This window comes from Diceros bicornis, chromosome 19, assembly GCF_020826845.1.
Source record: "Diceros bicornis minor isolate mBicDic1 chromosome 19, mDicBic1.mat.cur, whole genome shotgun sequence".
Taxonomy (NCBI): domain Eukaryota; kingdom Metazoa; phylum Chordata; class Mammalia; order Perissodactyla; family Rhinocerotidae; genus Diceros; species Diceros bicornis.
Window position 1 is genome coordinate 24,412,627 of NC_080758.1, and position 25,736 is coordinate 24,438,362.

The following is a 25,736-nucleotide window of genomic DNA, read 5'->3' on the forward strand; positions in this document are numbered from 1 at the left end:
TGCCGACCCCTTCCCTTAGGAGCTTGAGTGGGCGTGGAGCCAGGTAGTGGCCGAGAGGGGCGTTGGTAGCTGGGGCGGCTCCATAAATCTCTGGGCCGCGCGCAGGGCGGGGTTTCGGGACGATGGGGTGGGATTGGTCGGTTGTTGGTGGGTGGGGTCGGGCTTGTTCCGCCCCGCTCCCGGGGCCTGGAACTCCGCTCTGGCGACCAGGGAGCGGGGTCGGTGCGCGGTGACGTCACGGCGCCAGCTCCTTCCGGCGCCGCAGCGCAGGCTAGCAGAGCGCGGAAGCCAAGGCTGGGATCTGGAGACCTGGGGCTCCGGCTGCGACTGCGCGAGGTGAGGGGAGGGGAGGGGAGGGGAGGGGAGGAGAAGTTGGGGAGCCGGGGGAGGGCGGGTGCTGGTGTGGCGTGCGGCTGGTCCCACGCCTGACGGGCTTCTCCCGTCGCAGACCATGGGCGCTCAGGTGAGCGGCGGCCAGGGCGCTCCGGAGCCGACGCAGCCCCAGCCCCAGCCCCAGCCCCAGCCCCAGCCCGCAGCGCCCGAGGGCCCTCAGCGGCCTCCGCCCGAGCCCGGCGCCTGGGGGCCGCTGGACGACGTGCGCTTCCTCATCGTCTGCACCTCCTGGTACTGACTCGCCGCCCTTCGCAGTTCCGCCCGCCGCCTCCTGTCCTTCTGTCCGCCTCGCCTGAGCCGTCCTTGTCGTCTCTCCCCACGGCCCGGTGTCTTACTTACCGTACCCCCCGGCGCCTCGGAGACGCGCTGACAATCTGGAGGTCGCGGAGAACTGAAAGGAAGTCCTGGCAGGGCCGCCTCCACAGCCTTGCCATGGGGCGCCGTCTCGCCTTTGGCCGCTCCCGCCACCCCGAATTTGTTTGCTTCCCATTTTGCTCCCAAACCAGCTCAGACCATCGTGCTCACTCCCACCCCTTCTCCAGCCGTCTGGGTCCTCGGGCAGCCGTCCCTGTCACTGGCTTCCAGAACCAGACCAGGGGTCCTGGTAAGACCCCAAGGCTGCTGACCTGACCTCCCCTTGTCTGCCCCTTATTGCTGAGAACTGGGCTCTTGCTTTTGTCTCTGGTCATGGCACCATGTGCCTTGACTTCAGAGAAAACCTTGTCACAGTGACCCTCCCCGTACTCCTCCTAGGGGAGGTTGCTCCTCTATCCTGGATCCCAGTGAGCCATTATCAGTATGTATTCTTCGGACCCCAATAACACGGGGCCTCCACAGCCAGCCTTTTGGAGAGGGAAGACATCTGATTGCTGGGCTGGCAGATGAGATGCGTGGGGCAGCTCCCGGACACCCCCAAAGCACCCTGGTCCACTTCTCCCAGAAGCTTCCTAAGGCCACTCTCAGAACTTGATTGTTGTTCCCGCATCCCAGGGAAATGACACACTCTGTATTTTTGTTTTATTTAGAAATGATTTAAAAAACATTTTACAAAGGCTGATCAGTTTAAAATGTGACGGACACTGAAATGCTGTGATGTTCCCCAGGCCGAGGGGAAGCTGGGCTCTGGGGCCCCCAATGCTTTGCCCCTCTGACTGACTGCCCTGTCCTGGGGTGATGGACAAACAGATGACCACAAGGCAGGAGAATCTGAGTGGAAGCCTCCAAGCTGGGCCCTCTCTGGGCCTGGCCCTGCATCCCTCACATCTGCAGCCTGGGCTGCCTGCCTCCATCTCCTGCTCTTTCTCAGCTGGCCTCAGTAGTATCAGGAGCCAACGGGGAGCCTGGGGGGCCTAGAAGTGAGAGCACCAACCTGAGGAGTGGAGAGGGACCAGGAAGGGGAGAAGGGAGGCCAGGAAAAGATGGATAAAAGAGACACTTCTGATCTCATCTTGGACCCTAAAGGGGTCCACAGGTGGGGACCCAAGGACCACTCAGCCCACTGGATGGCCTGGGCAAGTAACAACCTCTCTGTGCTTCATTTGAGGGCACGGTGAGAGTTACCCTCGGCCTCCCAGGGCCTACACGAGTTTGATGTGAGTGGACAGGTGTGAGCTAATAAAGTGCTTTGCGAAGTATAAAACACTGTACAAACCTATGAATCACTAATATCTCCGCAGTTGTTCCCCACCCACCCCAGGGAGCCCGCCCTTGGTCAAAATGAGAAAAAACAGAAGGATGATGACAGGGAATACAGTGAACCCACATAGGTGCCTCTGGGACAAGAGAGATTTTTCTTGAGATAGCTCCCTGAGCAGCAGGAGTCCCTGTCTGCTATAGGTTAAGCTGACCTAAAGCCCAGAGGTCACTGGGGGCAAGGCCCATGCAGGCTCAGAGGGCCAAGGTGGCATCTGAGGCCCTGCCAGCACCCTGGAGACTGATACTTCCTTTTGGCTTTGGCAGAGAGCCAGTGGGCATCACTGAACCCATTGTTCTTGCCTAGGGCTTCTCAGTAACCAGCAGGGCTACCTCCACTGGGTTGGAGTGAGGCAACCTGAGCCCTAGGAATTCCTGCCAGAGACAGTGAAGGGTCGTCCCAAGAAGGGTCAAAAAGAGAGACCTTTAGGCTTGGGGCTGCTACCAGCTGGGGGTGCCCTTTTCCCAAAAGCAATGCAGGAAGATGGGACCAGTGAGCTGGGTCAGCAAGGACCAAACTTGTGGTATAAACACGGCTTCCAGGCTGAGAGATTGAGTAGGCCTCAGGGTAGCTAGAGCTGTGGGCTCTCAGTACTTCAGAAGGCTCCCTTCGGTCCCTTACCCCAAGGCTATGAGAATGTTGGCCTGGAGCCATTTCTACCTCACCTAACTAGTCAGACTGAGTGCCCAGGCCACAAGCAATAGGCTGGTGCAGGGCTGGGGACTGGGGGAATGGGAAGAGAGACAGGGATAATGGGAGGGGGGAGTGGAGGATGGTCACAAACTCAGATTGGCTTCCAGAAGTGGGAAGGGCTGCCCCAGCCCTTTAGCCTCATGAGCAGGGCTCAGCTCCTGGGGGGGTCTGGGCGCTAGAGTGGCCTTAGCAGCACCTTGGTCCTTTTCACCTGAAGGAGGGCCGGCCTCACTGGCCTCATCACCAAGACAGTCACCTATAATTCATCTAAAGCCTCAAGCAGCCTTTGCAGAATGGGACTTTAAACAGTAGTGACAGGACATAAATATTCACGATGTGACAGCTGGGTCCTTGTCAGACTCAGCTGGGCCACAGCCCTGCCTGCAGCATGTGACCCTAAATCCTGGGTCTCAGAGGAGACCCCGATGTGTGGAGCAGGTTTCCTGAGGGATCTGCTGTATGCCAGCAAGGGAAACCTAGACTTGTTGCCCACCATTTTGGCAGCAGGGGTGCTATAGCCTTGGAGGACAGTGGGGTGGGGGTTGGGGGACATCTGACCAGCAGGTGTTGGCAAGGGGGAACCAGGACTGGTGGCATCTCCCAGATGGGCTGAGAGCGCTAGTGCTGGCTTCCCACAGAAGGTGCTGGGTCCAGCCAGGAACAGAGTTGTGGTGCCTCATGGACACCACAGGATGCAGTGACCACAAGGCCTCCTCCTGGCATGGTCCCTGCCTCCTGATGGGGCCTAGCCTATTCCCTTGAGTCGGGGACAGTTTACCCAGGACAGAAGGCTGGCAGCTGGGTGCCAGACACCCACCCTGGGGCACAGCCGCCATCACTCCCTGCCCCATGCTCAGCCTAGGCCAATACACCCACCACTTCAGCTGCACAACCCCTGGCCTAGGGCCCTGCTGCCCCCAGTGGGCAGTGGCCAGAGCTGCCCCTCAGACCCTGGTGAGGAAGGGCCTGGCTGGCCAGACCGAGTGAACAGAGAGGGCTCTGGGCTGCTCATACCCACTCCTGGACTGGCCGCTTATAGTAGGTGACAGGCTGAGGGCCTGCCTTGTTCTTGAACTGGAAGATGGTGTAGACCAGCACCAGGATGCAGAGGGACAGGATGCAGGGGATGACCACAGCCACGGCATTCACAGAGCCCGGCACGTCGTTGATGGTCACCATGATGTCCACGTCGTCCTGGGGCAGCCGCCGCTCCTTGCGCCGCTCCACCTCCTTCTGGTTGCAGCCCATCCAGTCACGCAGGATATTACGTGGGTAGCCTGGCTCCACGCTCAGTTTCTGGTTGTCAAACTTCCAGTAGTCCCGGCCCTTGTAGAAGTAGGTGTAATCTGTAGAAACAGGGCCTAGCATCACCACTCCCATATTCTTCCCCTGCTGCTGCTCTGGGCCAGTGTGAGAGGTCACGGGTGCTGTGGCACCATGGAGGGGGGGCACCTCTCCCACCCTGGAGGACCCAAGAGGAGCTCTGAAGATGGGGTGGGCTGATGAGGTGGTGGGAGCAGCGTGTTGGAATGCTTGCAGGTGGGGAAAGTGCAGTGCTTGGCACACCCTGAAAATAGTATGGCTGGGTCATGAAGTGTGACCTACACAGCTGCAGAAAGGGGCACCCAGGACCTAGAGCAACCCACTCGTCATGTCAAAGGTGCTGGGAAGCCACTGAGGGGCTTTAAGTAGAATTGGTAAGTTCAATTTGTGCCTCCCAGACAGGACCCTTCTCAGCTCTGTCACACTGTGCCCATAGTCGCCCGGACTTGGGTCAGATCAAGCCCCCAACTATGGCTTAGACAGTACTGTCTCCATAGCTCCAGGGCCTCAGTCCAGCTCCTGCCTGAGGCAAGGGAGGCAGGGAGCAAGATTTTTCCTTCTGTTGACAGCGGACACCACCTTGTCACAATTATCATGGTTTTTTTGGCTTGGCACACATCACAACACAGATGCAAGGTCTCTGGGACACTGCTGGGGGAGGGGTTGGAAGGAAAGGAGGCAGCAGCACTGGGCAACCACCCCAAGGCTCCCAGCAACAGCCTTAGCGGCCCAGCCAGTGTACAGTCTACAAAGCAACTCACTCAGACTCCTCTATTGGCCGGCTCCCCCTGGCTGGGACTTTGATTGGCTAAAGTCCTTGATGTCATCTGTCTCTGAGGCTCCCCAGAAAGCGAGACCACATGTGTAAAGCATCAGGTACACAGGAGAGCCACCAAACAGCAGCTCTGCCCTGTGCCCATTGGTTTTCTTATCAGTGACATCTCTTGAGAGCCCTTCCCGGTGACCCACTCTAACATGGCCCCCTGTGCCTACTTGCTCTCTCACAGCATTCTTTTTTCCCTCATAGCATTTGTTGGCACAAATGATTTGTTTTCTGCCTCTAGACTGGGAGCCAGGGATGCAATACAAGTCTTGTTCCCTGCTCCATCTCCAGCCCTCCCACGCAACCTTGCTCTCAGTAATTATTGTGGTGTGAATGTATGACTTGTGTCATTCCACATAAACTAAAACACACCAACGAGATGATGATGATGATGACATAAACTAAAACTTATATGGCATGGGCCACGTGCTAGGCATTGGTCTAAGTGCTCTACATAATTTGTCTTCTTTAATCCTCGCAAAGCCCTATGAGGCAGGTACCATTATTATCCCCATTTTGTAGATGAGGAAACTGAGAAAACTTAAGTGATTTGCCCAGACTCATGGTAAGTGGAGGTGGGATGTGCAACTAGCCAGGCTGGCTCCAGAGTCTGTGCTTTTGGCCAGATCAGTGGAGATATATTTAACAAACATTCATGGATACCCACTCTGCACCTGGGAAGACCCGGCCCTTCCTCTAGTGAAGCGACTAGTCTGATGGGGAGAGGCTGTGAGTGCCTGATGGCAGCCACGGTTGCCAGCCTGGGCTCTAGGAGGAGCTTAGGAAATATCTCATAAATAAAAAACGCTTCTCTTTCCATCTTCCTGCCCTCAAGCTTTGTGAAAAAGCACCTTTGAACCACTTGTATCCATTATTGCTTTTCAGATTTGATAACTAGTCCCTAGAGTACACCTGAGGACCTCTGTTTGAGAAATGCCATCTGAAGGAATGAAGTCAGTCTATGAAAACATCTCTCAATTGTGAATCATTCCTGCAGATGAGAAAGTGTGATTTAGTAGCTGGTAAGAGAAAATTAATTTGCTGTGTGAACATGGGTAGATATGAGGCAGTTGTCTTTGCCACTAGGTAATGTTGCTCAAACCTAGATACCCTGAGAGTATGCCCGTGGGCCCTGCTGAGACTCACATAAAATCAGACCCCCCCGACCCAGCCAGGCCCCTACGTACATCCTTCCTTGCTGATGAAGGCCCCTTGGGGAGCCTGTGGGATGCCTTTCCACACGGTGATGGGCTTGGGATAGCCAGGGTCCGTGGCCCGCCGCTCCTCACTGTAGCGCCAGTATCGCTCGCCTTTGAAAAAGTAGGTCTTGCCCACAGGTTCCCAGCGCAGAGCCGTGTCAATGCCTTCTCGGGGCAGACAGCTGCCCAGCTCCCCCAGGCTGTGCGGGTACCCAGGCTCCACCGTCACCTCCTTAAACACCCAGTATTTGTCACCTGTGGCCAAGAGGAGCCCAGGATCAGCCTTCCCCAGTCACTCAGTGCCAGAGGTTGTGGCCAATGCCACTTGCCCATCTTCTACTGGGACTGAAGTCACTCAGAGAGCCAGAGAGTCAGGGGGAAACAGAGCCCTAGGCCTGCTTGATCTTCTTGCTGGGAGACTGAGGTCCCTTAGCCCAGGCAGAGCTTGCGGGGGCAAGAAGCCAGAAGCCAGTTACAGATCCTGGGCAACTTGCCCCATGCTGCCCAGGCTCCATGCCCCACCCTCTTTGCCTGTCAAATAACTTGCTCCTCTCTCCTCTCCAGAAGAGCTCAGCCCCTCCCCATATGTTCCACCAGTGACACCCAACTCTGAGGCTGCAGCCCACAGCCACTTTCCCTCTGGACCTGGGCACCAGACTCAGGTGCCCAGATCTCCCACTAGCCTCTGGGCATTTCCAAGTCGGCTTCTGCCTCCCAGGGTCCCCAACAAGAAGTCCTGGCATCACCTTTGACCCTCTCTTTCCTTCTCTTCTCAGTACTCAGCCTTGTATGAGGACTTCTTAATTTTTTAGCTGTCTCTAGTCTCGCTACTCCTCCTGGTATGGGCCTCTTAGACATCACTCTTCTTAACTCTAGCAGCTGTCTCAGAAATGGCTTCCCCGCCTCCGCCCTGTTGGATTGCCACCTGCCCTATGGGTCTCTGCTGCTCAGAAACATTCAGTGACTTTCTAGCATTGTCCTAATGGATCAAGACCACATTCTGGCCTGGCAACCAGGGCTCCTCAGGACTTGCCCCAAACTACCTTTCCAGGCCACTTCTCACAGCTCTCCAATGTGGGGCTCCGTGGCTGTCTGGCGGGTCTTCCAGGCCCTTTGAATGTACTTGCACATTCCCACATTACTTCTTTACCTATGCTGTTCCTTCCCCTTGGAATGCTTTCCTCGCTTCTCACTACCTTACCTTCTGGGGCTGGCCCAAGTCAAGACTATCGAAATGAAACAAGTTAGCACAGGGTGGGCACAGGGTAGGCATGCCATACTTGTTAGCTCCCCCGCCCCACTTCCCTGGCCTCTCCAGCCTGTGACCTCCTCCCTCTTGGCTCTTACAGAACTGGCAGAATGGCCTTCCATGGAGCACTGGATGGTCTTCAGTTGCCTGTACCACCCTCTGCTTCATGTGTGTGAGGCTTGTCGCCCCACCAATTTTGGCAACTATCAATTCCTGACTTGATTTCCCCAGATTGTGCATCACCTGCCTGCAGGGATCTGTCCTGGCAGATGTCAGTGTCTCTGTTAGGGTGGAGGGCCTCCCACCCCACCTCTTCCAGTGTACAGATGGAAAAGGGATCCTGAGAAGGGCAGGGGACCGTCCCAGGTCCCTCAGCACAGGCCACATTACCTTTGAAGAAGACAAATCTTCCATCAGCCCTTTCGTAGGCTGCGTCTATGCGGGCAGGCAGGCCCTTCCAGAACTGCTCAATCTGCATAGGGTAGCCCTCCTGCACCCGGTTATTGCGCAGACGCCAGAACCAGCGATCCTAGAGGGTGAGGGGAGAAGAAAGAGGCATGGCCTCTGAAGCCAGCGGTCTCAGTCGTGGGATTCAGGCCACAACAACCCAACACCTTCCCCTGGGCCCAGCCTCGCAACCCTCTGTGAATTCTGTCCATTTACTGCTTCTAACTTTCAAAGCCCTGTGAGGAAGACAGGATGCTCATTAACTCTCTTCATGTAAGCTTCATGATGGCTTTTGCTGCCTAAGGGGCCATGAGATAGACAGCAGACAGGCCTGGTGGTAGGGAGGAGGTGTGGAGGGGCTGGAAGGGATGATGCTGGGGCCTGGAGTGGCCACATGAGGGCTGTGGAGAGACATCAGCCAGCCCACTCCCCAGGCTGGTGGGAATAATGAAGTGGTCACTGAGCCTAGGTAGAGTGCCATCCTCACGGCTGGCTCCATCTAGCAGGACAAGGATGATGGGAGGGAAACGTGGGATTTCCCTCAAGACCTGGGTGTAAGTTCAGGTTCCTCCACTTACAGCTGCGTGACCTTGGGCACAGTATACTTAAAGAGCCTCACTTGCAAATGGGGGTAATAATAGGACATCAGATGAGAGATTATAGCTGAAGTGCCTAGAACAATATGGGGCACATAGCTGATGTTGAATAAATGGCAGATCTATAGGCCAAGAGTCTGATAAAAGCCTTCCTCATTAAACTGGTGCCTTGTCCCACTGTAGCCCTTGGCTGGTAGGTAGTCTGCGCAAGGCCTATAAGCTCCCAAGACCTCATTTTTTTTTATGTGTAAATGAGGGTGATAAAGCCCAGACTTGCCTAGGAACTGTCCCAGTTGGGAGGATCAGAGTGCAGAAGAATGAACGTGATTTGTAAAAGATGGTACAAAAGCTAGAAAAGGGTTTTTTTAAAAGGTGTTTTACAAAGCACTTTCACATCCAGTTTCTTAAACCTTATTTTGACTTTCACAACTCTGTGAAGTAGATTTGAGATATACAGAGTCTTAAGAAAGGCCAAGTGACTTTCCTAGAGCCACTCAATGAGAGGCAGGACTGGGGCTGACCCATGTCGCCTGATTCTTGCTCAGTGCTCAAGCTTGCTGGAGAGAACACCATGAAGGGAGTGGGGTAGCCCTCCTCAACCACCCAGTGTGATGGAAACATGCTTCCCAGATCCCTTCAGTGGAGGGCTTGTTGCCCCAGTGGCCGGGAGTGTGGTCAGCAGGCAGATTCAACTGTTAGCCTCTCTGGGGATGGCCTTGGCTTCAGAGAGCTCCGCCAAGGTCACACCCTTCCTCATCCAATGATGGAATGAGGCAGAGAGCATAAAGTTCCAGCCATTTGGGGCCCAATGCAGGATAACTCTCATGGGCCATTCTAGCTCCAGAGCCCCCTGGGAGGGTGGCTGAGTCCACAATGGGCCTATTTGCTGTTTGTTTTCTCCTTCTGCCCAGTCCTGCTTCCTGCCCCCCCTTCCCACAGATGTTGATTAGGTACTCCCTAATCAAAATCCTGCATTCCAAACAGTATCAGAGTCCCTTCCCTGAGAACCCAGCCTACAACACACCAAGCAGGCTGCCACCCAGATGGCCCGTGGCTAACATGACAGGAACAAGACAGAAGACAGGAAGTAGCCTGGCCAGGTTTCTATCAGGCATCACCTCAGCCCTGGCAGGATCTGGAGACCCTCAGCTACCACTGCACCAGTCCCTACTCCAAGCCGCCATCTTCGTAGCCATGTGCTCATTTGCTCTTCATACACCCTCTGTTAGAGGAATGATTCCTCTAGTTTTCAGATGGAGAAACTGAGGTCCAGAGAAGGGAGGTGACTTATGTAAAGTCACAGACCAGAAGCCCCTCCCCAGCATTTCTCCCCAGCGTTAACTCCTGGGATGGTGTGGGGAAATCTTCCCCCTCCCTCTTGGAAGCAAGTTGATTTACCCAGCAGCACCAGGAAGAGACCCCATGTCCTGGCTACTGGGCCAGCTCCCATCCAGGCCCCATAACAGGCCTAATCCCAGAGCAGCAGCCTTCTCCAGCTTCCTGGTGGGGCAAGAAGTAGTAGGGGACCACCTGGGGGGGGGGGCGCCAGTTGACTGGCCCTACCTTAAACACAAACATCTCGCCCCGGAAGAGGGCCACTGTGTTGAAGTTGCCATCACAGATGTTGGGTTTGGTGCCTGGTGTGGATGGCCGGTCCCCGAGGGGTGGCCGAGGGGGCCTGGGCTGGCGCTCATGCTTCCTCTCAGACGGTGAGTGGATCCTGCGGACGGGGAGTGTGGGGAGGGGCCTTGTGGGCTCCAGGGGCTCAGCTGGGGGTCCTGGAGAGAGGGGCTGCATTTTAGAGAGGGGCCAGCCGTTCCCTGCCTCCCACTGCCATTGCCTCATCATCACCCAGGCAGCTCTGAGACATATCTGTCGAACTCCAGCCTCCTATCCCCTTTGCCCCTTTTTTACTCCCCCAATCTTTATGAAAATAGCCATTAATTGGGAACTGTCATCTCTTCACCCCCAAATCTGGTATCTTCTCTCCCGTCACAAGAGAGAAGATGTCCCTTCTTAGGTTCAGTGTCTCCTACCCTCTTTCTCTGCTCCCCTTCACACACACTGGCCCCACTTCCTCACTCCCCCTTCATTCTTCATCCCACACAGCCTCTGCCCCATCACCCACTGATACTGCTCTGTCTCACCAATGACCTCCATGTTGCCAAATCGAATGGCTACTTGACTCAAACTTTGATGTGCATGTAAATCATCCAGAGATCTTGCTAAAATGCAGATTATGACTCAGATTATGACTGGGGTAGGGCCTGTGATTCTGCATTTCTTCAAGCTCTCAGGTGATATAGATTTTGCTGCTCCGAGGCCTACAGTTTGAGTAGCAAGATCATAGAAACACTTTCCTGGAAACACTCTTCTTTCTTTTCCACAACCGTACTTTCTTGGTTTTCCTCCTACCTCATGGGCTGGTTCCTTCTCAGCCTCCTTTGCTGGCAGCCTTTCCTTATCCACCCTGCTTTAAAGGTTGGGGTGCCCCTGGGTCCTCTTTTCTTTTCTCTTTCAATTTTTGTCTCTAGGTCAGTGCTTCTCAATTTGGGCTATATATTAGGATCATCTGGGGAGCTTTTAAAACTCTTGATGCTCAGAAGGTGCTCCAGTCCAAATTTCTGGGGGTGAGGCTGGGTATCAGTATTTTTTATTGAAATCCCAAGGTGATTCTAATGGGCTGCCAAGTTGAGAATCACATCCCTAAGTGATCTCATCCCAGGTTCGTGGCTTTAAAGACCCTCTATGTTACAGCTGTCCAATAGGATGTTCTGTGATGACAGAAATGTTCTATATCTGCACTGTTCAACGTAGTAGCCTCTAGCTACATGTGGCTATTGAGCACTTGAATAAACAGCTACTAGCTCTTAGTATGGAATTTATTTGATGAGGGACTAGTTCTTAGTATGACAGAGGAACTGAAATTTTAATTTTATTTAATTATGATTAATATAAATTTAACAACAGCCACATGTGGCTAGTGGCTACTACATTGGACATCAAATATCCCAGCCCAGATCTCTGAGCTACAGGCTGGTAAATCCTATCGCCCCACAATCACAAAAGCCAGAAACCTTGGTGTCATCCTTGGCCCCCACCCCCATGTCTGATCTATCAGCAAATCCTGTCCATTCTACTTTCAAAATACCTTCCAGTCCTCAATGCCCCTGTCCAGTCCTCTACTGCTTCGCTTGTGGAGATTCTGCCCATCCTCCAGAGCTCTGGGTTGGGCCACCTCCTCTGTGAGGTCTTGAGGGCCTCCAGAGGGAGCTCTCCTGCTATGCTACATAGTTGGGGGCTGTGTGAGCCTGTGCTATGAGAGCATGCATTTGCCCAAGTAAACTGGTTTCCCCATCCGAAGCAACTTGACACAAATAAGAACTTCACATACCAATGTGAACAGAGACCTGGGAGGGAGGCATAGTAGCAGGCCTCTCATGTCTTACCAAGATATCAGTCTAGCTTCTCCTTTTTTTTTTGTTTAAGAAAAAAGCTCTGGTTATAATATTCATCACATTGTATCACCACTACTTGGGCAGATGTGTGAATCTCTTGGCTAGAGGTGGGACCCCTTGAGAGTGCGAATGAACCACAGGAGGCCAGAGGGAGGTATGTGGAGGGGGAGGGAATAGAGAAGAGGGAGTGGGTGAGCCTCTACTCACTTTTGTCCCTCCCAGTCACAGCTCAGACCCTCCCCTAGTTTTCCCAAATGCATGTGGTGGTGGTGAGGAGACCCCTCTGGTTAAGCAAAGACCTCAGAAGTCTCTAAAGGTCAGAGAACAGATATAGCAGCTATGCTGAAGGATGACAGTGTCCCTCCCACCAACAGACAGTCACAGCAGTGGCCCCCCTCCCCTGCCACACACCGTAGATCTTCTGGATGCCCTGGAGATCATCCTGAGGCAGCTTGAAGTTGTGCGTCTCCATGTACTGGTAGAAGGGTGCCATGATGGCGCTGGGGTCGTTGGAGTGCTCCAGTCCCAGTGCATGGCCCAGCTCATGCACAGCCACCAGGAAAAGGTCATTCCCTGTGGAGAGGGGGATGGGTTGGTGCCCAGGGCACCCACTTAGGTATCAGTCAGTTGATCCATTATTTTATCAAAAACTGAGCATAGGCTTTGTGCCAGGCCCTGTGCTGGATACTGGGACATACAAAGAATCAGACACATCCCTGCCTTTCAGAGCTCTGGATATGGTGGGGGATATGGAGAGAGAGAGAAAATAAGTGAAACTAGTGTTACAGGTGCTTTAATAGATGTCACTAAGGGTCGAGTGAGGATTTTAAGGAGAGAGGAGTCATTTAAACTTGAAGGAAGATGTTCAGGGAAAGCTTCATAAAGTTGAAGCTTAAGTTGAGTCTTGAAAGATAAGAAGTTAGTCAGGAAAATGGATTCAGGGGGTAGGAGAGGAAGAGGGATGGGGGTGGCCTTCCTGGCAGAGGGAATGTTATAAACAAGATCCGGGGACAAGCAGTTTCATTCCACTTGGCTCTGGAAAAGCACAAGGGGAGGGCCAGAGAGAGATGAGGTCAGCCAGGCTGGCAGGCAGGGCTCTGTGATACCATGCAAAGGAATTTGGATTGGCTTCTTGGCCAGTGGGGGTGTAAGGAGTGGGAGTGGTGACATGATGAAATCACTCTGGCTGCAGTTGGAGGAAGGATTAGAGGGCAATGAGACCGGAGGCGGAGGGATCAGTGGGATCAATTCGGGAGCTGGGACAAGGGTCCAGGTGAGAGACGAAAAGGGCCTGAGCCAAGACGGAGATAGTGGGACAAGCAGAGGGGAGTCCTGGGGGTGGCAGGCTGGCGGTCAGCTTCATGAGACCCAGGGGCAGGCAGGGCTCTGGTCGTGTGGCAGCTCAGTCCGGCAAGACCTCAGTCCTGAAAGAACTGAACTGCGGCCAAGATCAAGGCATGGATTCAAATGCGAGTGAAAACAACAAGGTGTAGGTGCTGAAAGTGGGACTTGGGATCCCGAGTATGAAGCTGAAGTGGCAACATGTCATAGTGGTCTTGAGCATGGGCCCTTGAGTGGGACAGATCCCGTTCATTTCCAGCTCTGCCTGCACCCAGCTTTGTGAACTTGGCTGGAAGTCTACCTCTTGAGCCTCAATTTCCTCATTTGTAAAATGGGGAAATCATACCCATCTTATGGTGTTGTGTGAGGACTGAATAAGATAATATGTGTAAAGGCCGCGGTACTGCATGGTAGCTGGTGTTGTTACCATACATAGAACAAAAGCTTGGTGCCTGGAAAAAGTCCGTCGACCAGAAAGGAAGCATGAGGCCAGTGGGGTTCCAGAAACAGGATCATCTTAAAGCCAACGAAGCTTCTAGATCAGGTCTGGGACAGGGCAAGGCCTGACTTTGGAGGGATTTTTTTTTGTGTGTGTGAGGAAGATCAGCCCTGAGCTAACATCTAGGCTAATCCTCCTCTTTTTGTTGAGGAAGACTGGCTCTGAGCTAACATCTATTGCCAATCCTCCTCCTTCCCGCCCCCCCGCCCCCGGCAAAGCCCCAGTAGATAGTTGTATGTCATAGTTGCACATCCTTGTAGTTGCTGTATGTGGGACTCGGCCTCAGCATGGCCGGAGAAGCGGTGCGTTGGTGCGCACCCGGGATCCGAACCCGGGCCACCAGTAGCGGAGCACGTGCACCTAACCGCTAAGCCACGGGTCCGGCCCACTTTGGAGGGATTAAGTAACCCCAGCTTTGGGAAGGAAATGCAAGGGTCTGGGAGTTGGGCAAGCTGTTGTATCGATAGTCCTGACTCCTGTCTGTCCAGTTACAGACCCCTGCTTGCCTTGACCTCTGGCATTTGAATGTCCCTTGAGCCCTGCCTCTTATGCCCAGCCCTAAGGCATGTCGCAGCCCATTCCTGCCACCTTGAAGTGCAGGGGAGGCTGCCAGGAGCCCAGGAGGTGGTCAGGAGTCCTACTGCCCATTCTGGCCCCCGTGTCACTGGCAAAGTTGCCCTGCCCCAGCCCAGCCAAAGGACCCTGAGGGTCAGATGGGATTGCGGATTGTCCCTGGCCTTCCTGGCTAAGGTCTTGGGAAGAGAGAGGGCCCCCTGGGGCAGACCCAGAGGCATGCATGCCTGCTGCCACTCTGCTGACATCACCAGTGTCTTCAGCAAAGGGGGGAATGGGCAAGATCAGTGCACGGTTGGCCAAAAGCCTGGGGCAGGCCTTCTGCTGGGGAAGGGCAAGCTGGCATGAGGAGGCCAGGCCGCCCCCAGTTCTTTCCTCAGTCCTGGTCCCTCTGGCAGTGGGGAAGGGTGAGCTCATCTCTGAGCTCCATCCCAAACAAACGCGGCTGCTAGAGCCAGCGGAAGGCAGCTCTGCTTCCTGGGGTCCAGTCCTGGCTCTGCTCCTGGTCTGTTCTTCGACCTGGGACAAGCTGTTCAGGCCTCTGTCTTTTGACCAGGCTCTTCCTCAGAGTGCATCCACAGGGATCTCAGCTGGGAACCAGGGAGCAGGGCTCTGAGCACCTGGCAAGACTCTAAATCTTTGTCCTCAGCCTATGTCTATTATTCTGTTAGCCTCTGTGCCTTGGTCTCTGTGGAGAACAGGAGTAAGTCCTTGAAGAAAAGGGGCCTGTGGGTTTGTTTCAGGGACCAAAAGGCAGAGAAGAGCTGGAGAGCTGGCATCCTACAGCACAGAAACCCAAGAGACCTGTTAAGTGGGGGCTGCTCTGGGGAGATGGGAGGAGAGGGGAGAGGGGTAGAACTCCTTGGAGCTTGTGAGGGGAAAAAGCAGAGGGATGGAAAAGACCCTAGCGCTTAACAGGCAGGAGGCTGTTAGGGTCTTCACTCCCCAAGAGGGTGAGAGGCAGGGAAGCAAAGTGGTCAGGAGTGCAGTCCCTGGCAGCCAGACTGCCATGAATCCCAGCTTTGCAATGTCCTAGCAGTGTGACATTTTAAATCTCTTCCTCTGTAAAATGAAGAAAATAATAGTGTCTTGATCATAAGAATGGGGGTGAAGATTAATGAGGCAGGTAAAGTGCTCATCCTGCCTCCTGGCACAGAACTATCATTGTTAATTATCAAGATCATGGTGAGCTGTGTGTGAGGACCCAGCATCTCCAAGAGGGAGTGTTCCCATTGGCAGGCGCTCAGGTGCTTGGGCCTCCTAGCAAGTACCCAACAGTCTACTCAGCTATTCAAGTGTACCTTGTCTCCGCTTCATTGCCTTCTCTTAGGACCTGCATATTTGGTGAGTCCCATCTCATTGACTCCTCCAACTCCCCAAAAAAGTTATAGCATTTCCCTTTACCTCTATTATTTTGCCAGTGCTGTCCCCTCCCTCTGGAATAGCCTTACTCCTTCAAAGTTCAACTCAATGCCACATCTTCCAGGAAGCCTTCCTTGATTTCCCCCACTGGCAGTGACTGCTTCTTCTTCTGCACTCTCTCACCAGTTTATCTGAACCATCTTTAGGGCACTGACCACTTTCCACCCTACATTATAGCCACTAACACACACTCTCATCCACCCCAGGACTGTAAGCTACTTGAGGGCAAGCTTTGTACTTGACAGGGCTAGGTGACAGCAGCCAGAACAGAATAGTGTCAAATGTTCAGTATTTTTCCAGGTGTGGTCCTTGGACCACCTGCAGCAGAACCACCTGGGGCAGTTGTTAAAAATGCAGAATCCTGGGATCACAGCTGCCTCTACCACTTACCAACTGTGTGAATTTCTTAACCACTCGGAATTTTACTTTCCTCATCTGTGAAATGGAGATTATAATCCCTGCTGGGTCTGGCTCCCAGGGTGGGGAAGAGTCACTGAAGTAATTGCAGTAGGGCTCCACCCTGTGAAAGGCTGGTCTCACGACTCTTCCTGTCTTGTCACTTTCCCCGGGGCTGGGCTCCCTCCCCAGCAGAGCTTAGTGAATTCTGCTGACTTCACTGCTTGACTCATTGGAAAGAGGTGAGGAGAGAAAGTGCCTAGAAACCAGTTTAAAGGTGTGGTGGGCCAGACTGCCCCTCACACAGACTCCAGTGAGGTGGAGAGTCAGAATCACCTTTACAATCCAGTGGTTCTCCGGGGGAGCTTCTTAAACACACAGCTGGAGGAGATTCTGATTCAGGAGTTTTGGGTTAAGGCTTTGGCAACCTTGATTTTATTTTTTCAAGTTCCCTAGGTGAATTTTATAATGGTTGGATTAGGCTGACACACCTGAAGCAACTGCTCAACCTTAACATCCCTAACAGTGAGACAGCTGGCATCATCTGTGCAGTTGCACTGTGACACAGCTGGGAGGACCAGCACCACCTAGACGCATTCTTGCCAAAAAAGTGAACCTGAATCTAGTCAGGCCTGTAGATCTAATAACCAATATTCAGGAAATATGGGGAAGAGAGACATGTTAAAACTGAATCTGAATCTAGTCAAGCCAAATGACTATACTCAGGACAAATGACCCAGTTTCTTCAACAAAAATAGGGGGAAAGGGAAGAGAGATGACTGTTTTAAATTAAAAAGGCCTTAAGAGACATGTCAACTATGTATGATGTGTGGGTGTTGTTTGGAGCCCAATGCAAGCAAACAACTGTAAAAGACATTTTTTGTGATAATTTAGGAAAACGAACACAAACTGGGTATTAGATTTTAAGAAAGAGTTGTAAATTTTGTTGGGTTTGATAATGATTCTGTGGTTGTGTTAAAAACAATCTATTAGAGGTATATACTAAAGTATTTACAGGTGAAATGATATTGTGCCTGGAATTTTCTTTAAAATAGATCAGCCAAAAAATAAAAGTAGGGGGAGTGGATTAAATAGGAATGACAGTGTTGATAATTATTGAAGCAGAGTCACGGGTGACTGGGTGTTCATATTATCACTCTCCTTACTTTTGTGAGTTTGAAAATTTTCCATAATGGAAGTTTAGACTAGAGAAGAAAGCCAAATAAACAGAAAGTTCCCAGGAGGCTCCGCTCCCTCCCTCGCTGAGTTTATTTGGAATTTAAACGAGATAATAAACAGGTGCTTAATAAATCTTGGTTCTTTTCCTCTCCTTCCAAAAGCCGTCCTAGGCAATCCACTGCATTCCAGTTTGCCAGCCAGGGCTCTATTCCTCTGGTTATGAGCTGCATCTGGACAGTTCATGCTTGATTTTCCAGAGCACAGAAGAGTCCTGACTCTTGTCCAAAGAAGACATTGGCCATCTTGGGATATCTTATCAGAACTGGCAGTCATTCATCGGGATGGGGTGGGTCAGACAAGACAAGAGGGTGCTGGGATGGTGCCCATCCACAGGTCCCAGCTCCTTCCCATATACACCACCAGAAGTTCTTGGGATTTTGAGATTGGGCCCAAGGTCTCCAACAGCAAGGAGTGGTTGTGGGAAGTGCAAACCCCCAGAGCTGGCAAGGGGAGGGCAGAGGAGTAGGAATGTCTTCTCAGTGACTCCTCTGGCCAACAACCTTTTAAGAATTCATTTATCTCTATCAGGGCTATAACTTAAAATCTTATCAGCTAACAGTGCCTGGCACATAACAGGGCTCAAAAATGTTAGTTCTCTTCTACTCACATTTTATCAGTTAGCACAGACAGCCATTTGTTGACACTGATCCAAGAATAAGAATGAGATAAAGAACAGGTGTTCAGAAAGCCAGGAAAAACATCCAGGACATAAGGGAAGGGATACCAGGGCAGAGGAAATGGAGCTGGATAGGAAAGAGGACCGAAATTTGAAGAGGGCAGGGGACAAAGAGAAATTTAAGTTTCATAACTTTGCCTAGGCTGAGCCTTGCCCAAACCATCTCCTGAACCACCCTTGGACCGGTAAACCAAGAGTTGCCCATCCCTGATCCATGCGGTGATATGAAATGTTCTCAAGGAGGCTGTCCCCATCTACAGACACCAAACACAGCCTCTGAGGAAATGGGTCTGTAGAATCTGCTCTTAGCCTGAAGCATTGCTAAGCAAAAAGAATGCCCAGTGCTTCCCAAACTTGCCTACGCTTAAGAATCAGAATCTCCAGGGGAAGGGCTTGGGAATCTACATTTATAACAAGAACCCCAGTTGATTCTTATGATCAGGCAAATTAGGGAAGCTTTGGGGATTAAGACAATGTTTCTCAAGGTGATGGAACAACTGCAACAGAAGCATCTGGGGAATTTATTAGACCAAGTGCAGATTCCCAGGCCTGACCCCGGAACCAGAGAATCAGAATAGCAAGAGGCTAGGGGCCTGGAGCTTGGAATATGCATACTTAAAAAAGGTTTCTAGGTGTGCCCTGCAGTTGGAGAACCATGGAAACTTAGCATGGTTGCTAAGAGTTATGGGCTCTAGAGTCATAATGCCCAGGTTTAAAGCCTTGTTTCACCATTCATCAACTATGGGACCTTAGGTAGATTACTTAGTGTTAATATATACCTCAGTTTACCTATTACCTAATAATAATACTATACACATATTACATAATAAGCGGAAAGCACTTGACATGGGCCTTAGAATATAAACATACTAATTGTTATCTATTATAATCTAAAAGCCAGAATCCTCTGTCCCTTTCCTCTCCAGACTCCCACTGCATTTTCTTGGTATTTCTGCTACATCCTTCGGTACAGTCTGCCTTGTAACAGGGTTACTTATGTACACATCTGTCTCTCCTACTCAACTCTGGACTTCCAGAGGGCAGAGACCATATCTTTTTTAAATATTCAGACCCCCTCTGGGCTGTACATCACGTTCCGTTAGAGTTGGAAGGGACCTTAGAGATCGCCTAATCCGGTACCTTATTTTACATATGAGAAGACTGAGGGCAAATCATTTGCCCCTCGTCACATAGCCACGGTTTGAGCCCTGGTGCCGCCACCTACCAGCTATGCCATTTGAGCCCCAAACCCTTCATCTTAAAAACGGGCATAGTGATGTACACTTGCCTACTTGCTAAGCAAGTGCCTTACGAGTAAATACTGATAAGGAACTCTTTTACAACCTGAAGAGTATTGTTACTGTTACTGCACAATATTGACTCTGGCTCCACATAATATTCATTGAATCATAGTGGTGAAGAGCAAGTTATCCAAGAATGCTAGAGTAATGGGGCCTGTTATTCACCTGTGAGGTTGGCCTAGGGATAGAGTCAGCTATGTCATCCCATAAGATGGCCTTTGAAACTTTCATCAGTCAGGCCAGAGCCTACCACTTTCAGACTCCCCTTTCAGCTTTAATGACTTTTTTACCTTTTTCTCCAGCCTCTGATCCATTACTTTATCTTCTTCTTTTTTTTTTTTTGTGAGGAGATCAGCCCTGTGCTAACATCTGCCAATCCTTCTCTTTTTTTGCCGAGGAAGACTGGCCCAGGGCTAACACCTGTGCCCATTTTCCTCCACTTTATATGGGACGCCGCCACAGCATGGCTTGCCAAGCGGTGCATCTGTGTGTGCCCGGGATCCGAACCAGCGAACCCCAGGCCGCCGCAGCAGAGCACGTGCACTTAACCCCTTGCGCCACTGGGCGGGCCCCAACTTTATCTTCTTTTTTTTTTCTAAATAATTTTATTTATTTATTTTTCCCCCAAAGCCCCAGCAGATAGTTGTATGTCACAGCTGCACATCCCTCTAGTTGCTGCATGTGGGACGTGGCCCCAGCATGGCCGGAGAAGCGGTGCATCGGTGCGCGCCCGGGATCCGAACCCGGGCCACCAGCAGCAGAGCGTGCGCACTTAACCACCAAGCCACGAGGCCAGCCCCAACTTTATCTTCTTATTCATGGCCTAACCCCTCCCTCCTGACCCAGCCCAATTAGACCATTTACTAAGTGATCTGGCCCATCTCCCTGGCCCTGGCCCTGGTGGATCAAGAGTTGAATGTTATCAGAGACCTCAGTTCTCATCCTCTTAGGTTCTTTGTTCTTGGACAAGAAGCTCTAGGAACCAGAAAACTCATCTATGATATCTTCTAAGCTCTTCCTCAGGGCTTCTTTCCCTGCCCACTGAGAAACCCAGGACTGACACCCTGTCCCCTCATGGCCTTACCATCATGGTTGGCATTTCCTAGCGTCCACGGCTCATCTGAGTCAAAGTGAGTGTCTCCTCCAATCCCTGGGCCAGGGAAGTAGGCATGGGCCAAGAATCCCCCTTCTCCATCAAATGGGGAGCTGTCGCCATGGAAGCCAGAAGCAAAGAAGATCATGATGTCTGCCTCCTTCCGGTCACTTTTGATCTCATGGTATGGCACCTCTTCAAAGGTCAGCGGGGTCACCTTCTGCCACACATCAAAAGCCTGGCGAATAGCTTTCCGTGTGTCTAGCTCACCCACCTTCGGGGTGTAGTTGTGAATGCTGGTGAGAGAGGGGAGGATCATTAGGGAGGAACAGACAGAAAGGCAGAGACTAGCAGAGCTCAAGGGGACATCAGAGACCATATGGCCCAGTGATCTTCAAATTTGGAACCCGAGAAGGCTGCTGAGGTGCCCCAGGGGTTGAAGAAGAGGCTGGGTGGGCAAGGCTCTGGGTCCTCCCCCACCCCCCCACCTCAGTCAGAGTAGCTCTGGTTTAATCAGTGTTTTATATTTGATCTCTGACAAAGTTTGTGTTGAGTACAAGATTCCCCTCCAATTTGTAGAAAAAAATTAAGTTGGTAGATAGCATTTTCTAAATTTTACGTTTTTCTCCCAATACATAAAATACGTACATTTATAAAAGTTACAAAAATATTTAAACAGTGGAGAGTTTAAGTGAAACATCCCTTTAAAAAAGCCTTTGGTACCACCTACTACTGCTTGTCTACATAAAAGCTGGTATAGGGTGTTATCTGATTTAATCAGTTATAGATTTAGTTATTTAAGGTTACTATATCCATATTGCATGGGTCTCCACAAAACAGCATCACTACTTCTGGGTGCTCTGCCCCATGAACACCTGGAGCAGTGATTATTCACCCATTCTATAGGTAAGGAAACTGAGGCCCAGAGAGGTTGGGTGATAGAAGTTAAGGTCAGAGTTGGGTTAGAAGTCAGTTCTTCTTTTTCTTGATCCACTCTACCTCTTCAGGAGACCCTAAGAGTCTATCCAGTTTCTAACCCAGATTCTTCTTAAGTTTCCTTCTCTTGTCACATTTCTGAAAATATCCTGTTCTGGTCTCAACAGCTTGTCAGCAAGCGAGCCCTTGGTTCAACTCTAAGGATCCCTGTCTTAGATCCTACCCCAGAACCTAAGGGATCCACCTGAGATGGAATCAGAGCCTTGAGAGGTGCCAACCAGAGCCCACCTAAGCCTGCCCTATGCCTGGCCCTTGCCCCAGCCCCACTTCGAATTCTGATGTACGTCTGAGTCTGCTGTGATGGGCTCCATTATCCCTGTTCTTGGTCGCTGGTCTGACTTGAAGACGGATTCTGCTCTGCCCAGACAGTTGAGAAATGACTCTGGTGTGATCTAGTTCCCAGTCTTTATAGTCTTTAAGAAACAACTGGAACTCTGTGTTGGGAAGGTCAGGTGAAGTGGGGAAGGGATCCAGATCAGAGGAAGTGGGGTTTGGCAAGCAGTGATAGGGAGAATGAGTTCAGCCATGGTTTTTTATCACAGCTGAAAGTTACTGAACAATCCATACCCCACTTTCTGTAACTAAAAACTATAGGAATCTAAACAGAACACAACTAATGAGCCCCTAAAGGACCAAATACACCTGAAGTTGGAGATATAGCATCCTCTGGATGCCACAAGGAGGACACAGTCATAGGCTCTCAGCACCTGGCCTTGATGCCCACATACCTGGCCCTCATCCTGATCGCAGATCCACCTACAGTGTGAGCCTCAGAAACTCAGGCCAGCAAAACACAGAGTAAGGGTGGAGCCAAAGCCAAGGAGGAAGAGAGGGAGTCAAAGCACCTGTAGGTGATGTGTTTTTGCCTCCACTTCTGTCCAGTCAGGGCATAACGCTTGTGTCTCCTCCTACGGCTCAAGTGGGGGTGGTCAGGGACCCCACATCGGGGTTTCTTCATCCACCTGGGCAGAGAGAGGACACACATACACACATATACTGTGGTCACTCAACACCTAGGAAGGCACTGCAGAGTCCCCAGTCCCAGTCTGAATGGCAATGTGCATCCTCAACCTAGACTCTGGGACGCTGGCTCTGATGGGTTCACCGACAGGAACACGATCAACTGATTGATTGATTCATTCATTCATTCATTCACAATTCAATGTGAAGAAACATTGCTGCATATGAGACTGTGAGTCAGTAGACTACGGGCTTAGTAGTTCCAGCTCCACCACTAATCATAGGAGCCCTGGCAAGCGAATAAATCAATGTGAGCCTCAGTTTCCTCATCTGCAACATGGGAATTATAGTTCTCCCTGTTCTTAGGTTGTAGTGAGCCTCAAAGGAGGGAATGAATGTGAACATGCTCTGTAAACGGAATTAGATCACATCACTCCCTGGTTTAAAACCCTCCAATGACTTCCCCAAACACCTAGAATAAAATCCAAACTCCTCACCGTGGCCCACAGGGCCCCACGTAATCTAGCCCCTGCCTATGCGTCCGCAACATCTTCCCCTCCTTCCCCTCATATACTCTGCTCCAGCCTCAGTGGCCTTCTTGCTGTGCCTTGAACATGCTAAGATTATTCCCACTTCAAGGTTTGCATTTGCTGTTCCCTCTGCTGGCAAAGCTCTTCTTCACGTGGTTTGTTCCCTTACTTCATTAAGGTCTCTGCTCAAGTGTCACCCTTTCTAGAGGACTTCCCTGTCCACTTTAAAATAGCCTCCTCCTCCCCATCCCACCACTATCCGTTTATCCTGATGAATTTTTCTTCATAGCATCTATCATTCCCTAAAATTATATATTTGCTTTCTTGTGTATTCTTTGTCTCTCCCACCAGATTCTAAGCTCCCTGAGGAGAGGAGCCTTGCCTGTATCCTCAATGCCAGCACAGTGCCTGACACAGAAGGTGTTCAATAGTGATTTGCTGGGCCGGCCCCGTGGCATAGTGGTTAAGTGCGCATGCTCCGCTGCTGGCGCCCCGGGTTCGGATCCCAGGCGCACACCGATGCACCGCTTGTCAGGCCATGCTGTGGCGGTGTCCCATATAAAGTAGAGGAAGATGGGCACAGATGTTAGCCCAGGGCCAGTCTTCCTCAGCAAAAAGAAGAGGATTGGCGTGGATGTTAGCTCAGGGCTGATCTTCCTCACCAAAAAAAACCAACAAAACAGTGATTTGTTGAATGAATGAGTGAATTAATTAATTAATAAGAACTATCCAATGGTAGAATGGCATAGCTTGGAAGGCAGCAAATTCCCTTCCACTACAGGCATACAAACTGTGGCGAAACAACTGTAGGATTTGGAACGTAATTCTCCGCAGCACTTATTACACTGTATTGTGCTTTTAAATTTATTAGTCTGTTGTCTCTAATAAATGGTAAATTCTTTGAGGACAGGAACTGTGTCATATTCATCATTGTGTCCCCAGAAGCAAGCCCAGTTCCTGGAACTAAGTAAATCCTGACAACTGTTTGTTACATTAGGGAACAGTAAGCTGGGGACATCACTGAGGATATATCAAAGGAGCCAGGGTAGAGATTTAAGACCATGGCTGATCAGGGCCCAGGCCATCCTTGCATTTTATGTTCCTGTGCTGGCCTAACGACCAATTCACTAAACTACAGCTTGAGATCGCTGGAAGGGAAACATCTGACCTCATTTGCAGTTGTTGAAAGCAGTTGCCATGGGCAGTATAGAGAAAAGGAAACAGATACTGTTTTAACCAAATATTAAAAGCCCCTTGAGGGACTTACCCAGGTCTTACTCATCTTTGTATGCTCCACATCGCCCAGTGTGTCCCATACTCAGAAATCAATAACAAAAAGATGTAATAATAACAATACCATGCATTGGTATAAACATAATTTTCACAGTGTTCACTTTCTGTTTTAAAAAAATTTTTGATTCTCAAAACAACTCTGTGAGGTAACCAGAAATTATTTATCCCCATTTTATAGATGAGGGAAAAGATACACAGATAAACCAAGTAACTTGCAAAATATAGCAGTGAGGCGATACTAGAATTTAGTTGAATGAATTAATGAACTATTAATTCATGCAATTTAACAAACAAAGGCTGGGGATTTTCTTGTTCCTTTCGCTTTTCTTTTGTCTTTCCGTGCTTAGCACAGGTTGAGCTAGAGGAACTATATTTGTTGAATGAATGAATGAATGAGTGAATGAATAATGAGTGACATTTACCAAGGTAGGCACTCAAAAATAGTAGTTTAAATTGTGAATCTAGCTTTCTTTCACTGATAGTCCCTGGGAAGAGAACCAGGAGCCACTTCTGCTACAGCAAGGCTGAGCTAGACCCAGAAAGATCCCTAGGGAGGAAACAGGCCCAGAGAAAGGCAGCAACTGCCCAAGGTCACACAGCTGGAGCCAAAACTAAGGTCTCTAAATTCTACCCCCAACACCCTCCCCACTCAGGTCTGGAATTAAGTGTGAGCACTTTCTTCCCTCCCATGCTTCCAAAACAGCATTCTCTTGCCTTCCTACACAGAGGTGGGGGCAGAACTGTGAGTGGGAAATGCCATCGTCTTCCCTTATGTCGTTCCCTCTGCCTCCTCCTCTTGCCTTCCACCTGCCACTCTCTGAACCCTGTCCAACAGGCCTGGGGCTTTCTGGAACAGAGTAAAACCCAAGGCCAGGTGGTACCTCAGCAGTGACACCAGTGCTCCTGCTCTGGGATGCACTGCCGTGAGGCCTATACAAAGCCCTCAAAATAACCTCTGCTTTGAAAGGCAGTCGGGCGTTCTTTAACCAGCTCACTCGTGAGGCCACAGGGCCAAGGAGTCCACAGGACAGACAACATCATAGGATCAGTCAAATGTATTATCTCAGAATTTCACAATCTCATAGTCAGAGAATCCTCGGAATAGAAAATGTTTGGACAGAATTTTAGGATCATAAAACCCCAGATTCACCAAATTTTAAAAGCTTAGAATAATGGAATCTAGAATTTGAGAGTCATAATCCAACACTGCCATTTGTAAATGAATAAGCTGAGGCCCAGAGAGATGATTCTCTCCAGCAGTGACTCACCCAAGGGACGGATTGATCCTGGATCCACAATTGGCTGGATTTCCTGTTCTTCACCCACCAACTTCCCCGCATCCTCCCCCAGCCATGCTCTCCTTCCACCTGAGCTCTAGATCCCATCCCTCGCCACCTCCTTAGGAAACTCTCTCCAGCTCTTTACCATGCTTTCATGGTGGGAATGGCTTTTCTTAAACAACGTTAATAACTTTCATGGCTATTTCTTAAATTTAAGCATGCTCAGCTCTCTCTCATATTAAAACAAACAAAAATTCATCCCT

General features: G+C 50.8%; 2 protein-coding genes across 3 annotated transcripts in view; one reads left to right on the forward strand and one right to left on the reverse strand.

The window, feature by feature from the left end:
- The first annotated feature begins 144 nt into the window (after positions 1-144).
- Positions 145-2,032, forward strand: MMP24OS (MMP24 opposite strand). The gene is made up of 2 exons (XM_058562829.1): positions 145-336; positions 449-2,032. Exon 2 carries the CDS (start codon positions 452-454, stop codon positions 629-631), a length of 180 nt encoding a protein of 59 aa, XP_058418812.1. The 5' UTR covers positions 145-336; positions 449-451; the 3' UTR covers positions 632-2,032.
- The window catches only part of MMP24 (matrix metallopeptidase 24), a 44,372-nt gene continuing 20,032 nt past the window's right edge, over positions 1,397-25,736 (reverse strand). The window contains exons 3-9 of one of the 2 annotated variants that reach the window (XM_058562823.1): positions 22,256-22,372; positions 20,406-20,710; positions 12,286-12,447; positions 9,980-10,194; positions 7,764-7,902; positions 6,113-6,379; positions 1,397-4,125 (exon numbers count right to left, since the gene is read on the reverse strand). In XM_058562823.1, the coding sequence (XP_058418806.1) occupies positions 3,788-4,125; positions 6,113-6,379; positions 7,764-7,902; positions 9,980-10,194; positions 12,286-12,447; positions 20,406-20,710; positions 22,256-22,372 (1,543 nt within the window). In that variant the 3' untranslated portion in view covers positions 1,397-3,787. The remainder of the gene's footprint in view (positions 4,126-6,112; positions 6,380-7,763; positions 7,903-9,979; positions 10,195-12,285; positions 12,448-20,405; positions 20,711-22,255; positions 22,373-25,736) is intronic. The other variant, XM_058562824.1, reaches the window with a different exon arrangement.

What these genes read in the sequence shown, in the direction of transcription:
- MMP24OS (XM_058562829.1), top strand. Translation starts at nt 452, where the DNA reads ATGGGCGCTCAGGTGAGCGGCGGCCAGGGCGCTCCGGAGCCGACGCAG.